Raw genomic sequence first — 9,209 nt, forward strand, 5'->3', positions numbered from 1 at the left:
ACTTCTCTATGCAACCTTAATTCTGGATTCCTATGCTAACCATAATAATCATATATCACTTCTAATCTGTTCTTTCCTTCATCTGTTTCAATACAATATACATAATTTATCCGGTTTTTTTCTGTCATACCCCCACCCTGATGTCAGACCCATTCTACAACAGTGGCACCATGCAGTATCTGTCCCTCTCTCAAGTCTCCACTGCACGTTGTGGGAGTAGGGGAAGAATATAAATGGAACGAGGAGACAAAGAGCATTACAAGCATCAAGACAAGGGAGGAGCAGCCTGGGAGACATCGAGATAAAGACATCAGGACTACTACAATCAGCAAATAGGAACATGGTACGTGTAACTGTAGAAAGGGAAGGGGGGGTGGGGTGGAGTAAGGAACCAGAAATCACCAAGACAGCAGAGGTTCGTGGGGACTGAGGGTGAAGAAATACTTAAGGGAGGGGTTTTCTAGGCCAAGATGAGAAGTTCAGGTTTAATACAAAGTAAGAAGTCATAAACATTTTCATCCGGAGGAAAACATGATCTAATTTATGTGTTAAAAAGTTGTAGCTGCTACGTGAAAATTAAATGGGAGAATACATGATATGAATCAGCGGTGTCTAACTGGGGGGTTAATCTTCAACTGCAATGATGTTACGTTGGAAAGCGAAGTCTTCATAAAATTTCATACTGTAGGTACTTTGATGGACAAAAGGGACCTTCAGCTCTTAAGCAACTGCTGTGTTGGCTTTGGATGTTAATTAGAGCCAGTTAGAGCTTCTCAGCTGTGAGGGCCCATTTCCTTCAAGCTGAGCTGTCATCCACACTGAAGGGTGGAGTCTTCAATCCTCATCAGTAAAGACGTCAAGTTCTTTTCACTTTTAGCAACAAGATTGTGTCATCTACACACCGTGGGATATTAGTGAGTCTCCCTGCGATTCTGATGTGCCAAGTTCTTCGTCATAAATGCAGCTTCATGGATGCATGTGGATCAAGTAGGTGTAGTGGGAAGATACAACCTGATTTACATCTGCTCTGATTTTAAACCACACACTATCCCCTTACTTTGTTCTAATGGCTTCCTCTTAGTCTACGTATAGTTTCGGCAGGATACAATAAATGTTCTGGAATTCCCATTCTTTGCAATTTAACCCACACAAAAGAAAGAAAATAAGTCTACATAAGTGAGTTCTGCATGGCTCAAAATTGGGAAGGGCGTACGCCAGGGATGTGTCCTATGTCCATATCTTTTCAACCTGTATGCAGAACAGATTATCTGGGAGGCTGGGCTCTATGAGGAAAAATGTGGGGTCAGGACTGGTGGAAGATCTATTAACAATCTGCGTTATGCAGATAACACAATCTGCTTGCTGAAACTGAGGAGGACCCCATGCACTTGCTGCAGAGGGTCAAGGATGGCAGACTTCAATCTGGATTGAGGCTCAATGTCAAGAAGACCAAGATTCTCATCATGGGACCAATTGGCAGCCTCAGGATGGATGATGAAGAGATTGAGATTGTTCACAGCTTTAGTTTTCTTGGCTCCACAGTCAACACTCTTGGCACCAGCAACCAGGAAATTAAAAGACGTACTGCAATGGGAAAGTCTGCTGTTAGGGACTTCTCCAAAGTACTGAAGAGTAATGGTGTCTCTCTGGAGACTAAGGTGCATTTGATACAGGCCATGGTCTTTGCAGTCACTTGTTATGCATCAGAGAATTGGATAATGACTAGAGAGGAGGATAAAAGGAGAACTGATGCCTTTGAGCTGTGGTGCTGGAGAAGAGTATTGAGTGTACCACAGACTACTAAGAAAACAAACAGATTTATCCTGGAGAGAGTTAAACTGGGCTGCTCCTTGGAGGCAAGGATTCTGAAGCTTCATCTGAAATACTTTGGACATGTTGTAAGGAGTGACTGGTCCTTGGAGAGGGACATCATGCTTGGGAGGGTAGAGGGATGGTGCAGGAGGGAAAGGCCCTCTATGAGGTGGATTGATTCAGTGACTGGGGTAATAGGGATGGGTATATCAGAGACAGTGCAATGACACAAGATAGAGCAGGGTTTAGAGCTGTTGTACAGAGGGTCGCTATGAGTCACAAACGACTCGACGGCACACAACAACAACAACAACAACAACACATAAGTAAACCAAAAAGTAACATTAATAAATGGGGGAAGATTGAGTTTGTCAATGATTTGATTTTCCATGGGTCCACAATCAACCCCTAAGGTAACAACAGTCAAGAAAACAAATGGTGCACTGCGTTGGATAAATCTGTAATGAAAGATGTCTTTTTAGGGCTGGAGAATAAAGATACCCCACTGAGGACCAAACACACCTGACCCAAGCCGTGAGATGCTTGATCACCTCACATGCATGCAATCTGTATTTGTTTCATGGTACAAAGTATAATCAAGACACCATGGACAGCTGAAAGAACAAACACATCTGTCTTAAAAGAGGTGCAGCCAGCATTTTTAGAAGCAAGGATGGTGAGGTTCTGTCCCATACACGTCGGACACGTCACCTGGGTGCACCAGTTGCTGGAGTGCAGTATCACGCTGAAGCAGAGCGGCAGAAAGAAAGAGAAAGATTGTCAGTGATACGACTGACAACAGCAGCTGTAACTATGTGCTCAAATGTCACCATGATTTCAAGGTGGGCTCAGGACAGGCCATGCTTCCCTCTGTTAGAGTTGATAGGAGTTGGTACTCACTCAGGAGCACCTAAGAACAACAGAGCCCTCCCCACACACCCGATGCTGTTCTGCTTTCAATTTGCATGTTGTCGCTGTGTGCTGTGCACAGGAAGAGACTGCCCGTCTTTCTCCCGTGAAGCGGCTGGTGAATCTACACTGTGTTCCTTTGGATTGACAGTGTAACTCTTTACCACTAAGCCAATATCTAAACACTCCCATTCAGCAAGAATTACTGTCACCCCCGTTTTACTAACTCAGAAATCAAGGCACAAAGAGGTCGAGTAAATCCCCTTCGTAACTGAGTGGCAGAACTGGGCTCTGCCCCAAGCTACGTGGCTTAAGAGCCTTAATCAGCACTCTCTAGTTTGTCTCCACACTCCTTGTCCTCTGTGGACTGACTTTGCTTCACCAAGTGAGTGGAAGCAGTTGAGAAAATAGAGCATGTTGTCATTAGATTCCAGCCGTAGGGCATCATGACCCTGTGGACATCGAAGGGAAACCCTGCAGGTCCCTCATCACCTTCACAGTCTTCACCGTCCTTGAGCTCATTGCTGTATCCCTGTGTCAATCCTTCCTACTGAGGGTTTTCCTCGCCTTTACTGACCTTCCACTTTTGCAAGCATGATGTCTTTTCCAGGTTCTGACGGATCAATCACACAGTTTAGGAGACTAACACATTATGGCTAACACTGAGACGAGTGGGAATTCCCGAACCTATAATTGTGCTCATACAAAACCTATACTTAGACCAAGAGGCTGTGCAAAGAAAGCAAGGAAACACTTGTTGTTATTGTGATGTGCCATCGAATCACTTTCAACTTGTAGCGACCCTCTGTACACCAGCTCTGAAGCCTGCCCTGGCCTGAGCCAGTCTCATTGACTCTGACACACCATTGACCCAGTTAGTGTACCAATCCATCTCATCCGGGGTCTTCCTTTCCTGCTCTGTCCCTCCACCCTTCCAAGCATGATGTCTTTCTCTAAAAGCTGATCTCTCCTGGCCACGTGCCCAAACTATGTGAGACAGAGCTACAAAATCCTAACCTCCAAGGGGAAACTTGGTTTCACCCTCTCCAAGACAGACCTGTTTGTTTTCGTGGTGGTCCATGGTATGTTCAAGACTGTTCTCCAACACCACAACTAGAAAGCATCGATTCTTATTCTGTAATCCTTAGTCATTATCCAACCTTAGTCATTATCCAACTTTGATGCATATTGTTGTTGTTGTTGTTAAGTTCCATCAAGTCGTAGATGACTCATAGCAACCCTATGAACAAAAGACCTGAGCACTGTTCATAGTTTCCAGAGGCAAGCCATTTTGGAAGTGGCTGCCACTTCTGCTTCCAAGCTTGTTTTAATCGGGAAGCTCCACAAAACACTGTCCACCATGGGTAATCAATATCGCAATTGGCACATCAGTGTCACAGTGTTTAGCATCACAATTTACCCCTCTACAGCAATGCACACACTAGTGCTACACCACTTAGAAGAATGTTTGACAAAAAAAAATTTTATATCAACAATTTAAACCCCGTCTGAGGGCCACAGATTAAAATCACCCACCTTGGGCTTGGAAGCATAACTTTCTGTCCACTAGGCCTATGTAGCTTTCTCTATGTTGTTGTTGTTATTGTTAAGTGCCGTCGAGTTGTAGATGACTCATAGAGACCCTATGAATGAAAAATCATGGTTAAATTAAGAAAGATGTGCATCAATGTTGTAGTCTTTCTCCATACCTATTTAATCTGTATGCTGATGTGAAGAGGAGTGTGGCATCAGGATTGGAGGAAGACTCACTCATCAATAACCTGCATTATGCAGATGACACACCCTTGCTTGCTGAAAGTGAAGAGGACCTGAAGTGCTTGCTGCAGAAGGTCAATGATTGAAGCCTTCAATAAGGATTGCACCTCACTGTCAAGAAAACAAAAATTCCTCCCACTGCACCAATAGGCAACATGAGAGAAGAAGAGAAGATTAAAACTGTCAACAACTTCCTGTTACTTGGATCTACAACCAACAACCTTGGTAATAGCAGTCAGGAGATTAGGAGATGTATTGAACTAGAAAAGTCTGCAGCCAGGAACCTCTCTAAATTACTGAGAAGCAATGATGCTATCGTGAGGACTAAGGTGTGCCTGACATAGACCATGGTATTTTCACTTGTTAATGCATCTGAGAACCAGAAAAAGACTAACGGTTACAGAAGAAGTGATTCCTTTGAGCCATGGCATTGGAGAAGAGTCCTAATTATCCCACGGATGGCCGAAAGACCAAATAGATCTGTCTTGGAGAAGGTGGAGCCAGAGTGCTCCTTGGAGGCAAAAGATGCTGAAGCTTCATCTCATAGACTTTGGACATGTTTCTAAGAGAGTCTGGCTATTCCTTGGGAAGGACATCATGCTTCGAAAGATGGAGGGACAGCAAAGGAGAGGAAGACCCTCTGTGAGATGGATGGACATAGTGACTGCAACAACGGACCCACGTGTGTCAGAGACTGTGCGGATGGCACAGGACAGGACAGGGTTCAAATCCATAGTTCATAGGGTCACTATGAGTCATGCTTACCTTGACGCCACCTATCAATAACAAGAGCAGTGATGGTTAAACTCCATGGGAAGACAAAGAAAGACGCATCACATGACAAGTGAGTATATCTCACACACTCAGTAATCCACCTCAGACAAACACAGCAGGACACATTTCTTCCTTAACAAGTATTCTTTATTTGCTTTTCATTACCTCTCACTGAATAAGTGGGTCCCACTGGCACTAGGTAAGAATCTTGCATGCATGACCTAAAAGCAATAGATTTCTTTAAAAGCCAAAAAGAATGGTAACAGAAGTTTGTGGAGGGTATAGGGATAAGTAAACATTCAGTTAAATGTAAGCAGATTCCTATCCAGAAAGAGAAACAATGTCACTACCCCATGGAATCAGTAATAGAAATATTACGTTCTCAAGCTGCTTATTCATAAAAGACAAGCATGGGTATGTGTGTCTAACTGTTCCAGCAAGATGTAGCGAAGGGAAACGCAAGCCCAGGTTTCCAACTAAGCTCACAGGAGCTTCCTGGGTGGGACTTTCACCCGCTTTCTGGCAGGCAGAGGCATGTGACAGTTTAAGAGGCAAAGTCTCCAGGGAGATGAGTGTATTGGCATGATGGTGGGCTCCTTGGATCTACAGCTGGTGATCTGGCAGGGCTGTGGTCACTGGGATCTGGTATTCCAAGGCATTGCAGTCATCTGACAGGAACACCAAGTCCTGAAGAAACAAACAATGAGAAGGCAGGTTACTAAATATGGCCCACGTGGAGCTGTATCCACAAAGACCACCTCACTGTGCTCCTTCTGCGAAAATGCTACATCCTTTATGCTCCAATAAGAGGCAGTCCTTTCCCACCTTCCTGTTGTGTCTTTAGAAAATAGAACTATTACTCCCCCCCCTTTCTTATGGCAATTGACTTACCTGCCCCTGAGACTGTTCCTAACGTCCAAGTCCAGTGACTCATTTCCTCAAAGAGTTTGGCTATGATTAAGATGTTACCATATTTGTATTACTATCTACATGGGCATGTTTTCAGAACACACAAGCAGCAGTGTAAAACTATCCTCTGATATGTGTATATAGTTATGAGTATAGTCTTGTTTTCCTTAGAGGCTTGAATACCCTTTTATTGTTTATGAAATGTATTCATGCATTGACTAACTGGATGGTGGAAGGAAGGAAGGAAGGAAGGAAGGAAGGAAGGAAGGAAGGAAGGAAGGAAGGAAGGGAGAATGATGGGTGATGAATGAGTAAGATGATGAATGGAGAGTGGACAATAGATGGATGGATGAGTGAATAGATGGATAGATAATAAATAGTTGAATAGATGATTGATGAATGGATGGAGAAATAGATGGATGAGTGGGTGGATGGATTGATGATAGATGAATGGACGGATGGAAGGATTGATTGATGAATTGATGGTGGATGGATGGATGGATGGATGGATGGATGGATGATGGATGGATGGGTGATGGATGGATGGATGATGGATGGATTGATGATAGATGGATGGATGGATGATAGATGGATGGATGGATGGATGATGGATGGGTAATGGATGGATGGATGGATGGATGGATGGATGGATGGGTGATGGATGGATGGATGATGGATGGATGGATGAATAATGTTGGATGGATGAATAGATGGATTAGTGGGTGGGCAATGGACACATAGATGAGTGCAGAATGAGTGAATGAATGAATCTTCATGTCTAAGTCATATCCCTGTGCCAGGCTTCACAGACAGCACCACCATCATCACCAGATGTTGCCTCAGAACACTGTAGCTGACGGCATCATTTCTCAGACAGTACTATAATGATGTCATCTTCCTGCTTCACTCAGCAGACTGAAAAACCAAACCAAGGCAAACCTGTGGTAATGCAACCCATCCTGACACACGGCACTCTCCAGCGCTCAAAGTCAGCCTGTGCACCGCAGGTTTTCTTGGCTCCCGTTCTGTAGAAAGAGTGCTACTGATGCAGTGGGTAGCACGTAGTTGCTAACAGAAAAGGGGGATGCCTGAAACCCACCATGGGAGAAGATGTGGCAGTGTGCTTCCATAAAGGCCAACAGTGCTAGAGGGTTACTGCCCCACAGGCTTCCTGTGAGTTGGAGTCAACGTAGGGACAAGGATTACATCTTTATGGAAGCAGACCACCAGGCCTTTCTTCCGCAGCACTAGTGAGGGAGTTGCAACCTTCAGTCTTCAATAGATGAATACAAACTGTGCAAACCACCCAGGAACAGTTCTCAAACAAAGAACAGATGGAAATGAAAATAATTCAGTGACAGGAGTAAGCATGTTAACAAGCCTTGGATACATGAACAAATACTTTCTAACTCAGTAGCTAATTATTAACATGTGCTGAAGCCTCACTTAAGTGTGCAGCTAAGTTTTTTATGCTCAGTCACTCCAGAGGTTTTAAGGATCCATGTTGCTACTTCAGTGTGTGTAATAATTACTGTCTCCTGCAATGACCTCATGGGACAGGTGTGGCTATTGTCTCCATTTCTTCATGCAGAAGAAGGGGAGCAGGTGGGTCCTACAAGCTGACACTTGAGCCTAAAATCACACAGCTTTGCTTTCATAGCCCACCTGTGCTGGGATTCCTCATTTATCTACTCCTTCCTTCATTCTGGGGCCCCTCCATGGTACAAATGTTTAACATGCTTGGCTACTTAAGCCCATCCTGGTGATCTAGTAATTAAGGACTGCCAACCCAGAGGCATCCAGTTCAAATCCACCAGCTGCTTCTGGAGAGAAAGATGAACATTCTCCACTGTGTGATTTACAGCCTCTGAAACTCCGCTGGACCATCAGGTAGGAGTCACCTCCCACTCTGTGGCAATGAGTGGTTTGTTGACTAAGCACACCAGAGCAGTCTTAGCAGAAAGGCCTGGAATCTACTGAAAACCACCCCCTGAAATCCCTGTGGAGCACAGTTCTGTCCTGACATCTGCTTAGGGCATCAGGAGTCACAGTTAACTCCAAGGCTTCCTCCTATCCTGAAGCACACTGAGGGCTTCCTCCTCCAAGAAGTCCCCCTGGCTCAGAGTCCTGCCTCCGAGGCATCCACAGGCCCTGACATAGAGTCCTTCCCACTCCCACTCGCCCCCTGGCAGAGTCTGTCATGAGGCGTTAGTCATGTTGTCCTGGGAGCTGTTCCCAGTTCTGCCTTGAACTTATGGAGGGATGCCCTCCGAGCCCACCTCCCCCTGGGCTGACAAGGGCAATGGTGGTGGGGGACCCACACTCTTACAGTACTTCTCCTGAAAGCCTCACCTGGCGACAGAAGGAGTTTATGATGGTATAGAGCTTCCGCACCTTGTCCTTCAGGATCTCCACCTGGGCCACCTTCCAGCACTGGGACGATGCCACGAAGGCCCGCAGCTTGGCCAGCACACAGTAGTTCTAGGGTAGTGGCAGGGAGGGTGCCCAAGATGGCAGGGGCCAGAGGGAAAGGATCCCACTCCCCCCACCCAACGTCTCACCCACCCCCAAGCCATGCATGTCCCCCAGGCAGAAGGACCTGTCTTACGTGTATGTCCAGGTGCAGCCTGGGCAGGTACCTCACACACGGCTCCTGCAGAGGATGATATGGAATGCTGGGATGCCAGCTGGGACTCCCCCTGTCTGGTCTCAGGGACATCTGCTGGCCACCCACAGCCAGCCTGGCCCAGAGCAGAATATGCTCTGAAGTAGCACACACGTTGTGCTGCCCAAGGGCAGTGCCCACCAGAGCCCACCTCTCAGAGGGCATCCCCCAATCACTTCACTGCCTATGTGTGGGTGTGTTCAGCCAGCCAACCAACATCCATCCATGTGTCCATCTATTTGATGTTTCTTTTCTTCTCTCTCTCCTTTCTTTCACTATTTCTTCTTCTTCTTCTTCTTCTTCTTCTTCTTCTTCTTCTTCTTCTTCTTCTTCTTCTTCTTCTTCTTCTTCTTCTTCTTCTTCT

General features: G+C 45.6%; 1 protein-coding gene across 1 annotated transcript in view; it reads right to left on the reverse strand.

Moving 5' to 3' along the window:
• Positions 1–5,874: 5,874 nt before the first annotated feature.
• CYTL1 (cytokine-like 1) overlaps positions 5,875–9,209 on the reverse strand; it is an 8,864-nt gene continuing 5,529 nt past the window's right edge. The window contains exons 2-4 of the mRNA XM_006893639.1: positions 8,789–8,833; positions 8,533–8,661; positions 5,875–5,958 (exon numbers count right to left, since the gene is read on the reverse strand). Of these exons, the coding sequence (XP_006893701.1) occupies positions 5,875–5,958; positions 8,533–8,661; positions 8,789–8,833 (258 nt within the window). The remainder of the gene's footprint in view (positions 5,959–8,532; positions 8,662–8,788; positions 8,834–9,209) is intronic.

Source organism: Elephantulus edwardii, unplaced genomic scaffold (genome assembly GCF_000299155.1).
Source record: "Elephantulus edwardii isolate Elephantulus edwardi_28Jun2011 unplaced genomic scaffold, EleEdw1.0 scaffold00129, whole genome shotgun sequence".
Lineage (NCBI taxonomy): Eukaryota > Metazoa > Chordata > Mammalia > Macroscelidea > Macroscelididae > Elephantulus > Elephantulus edwardii.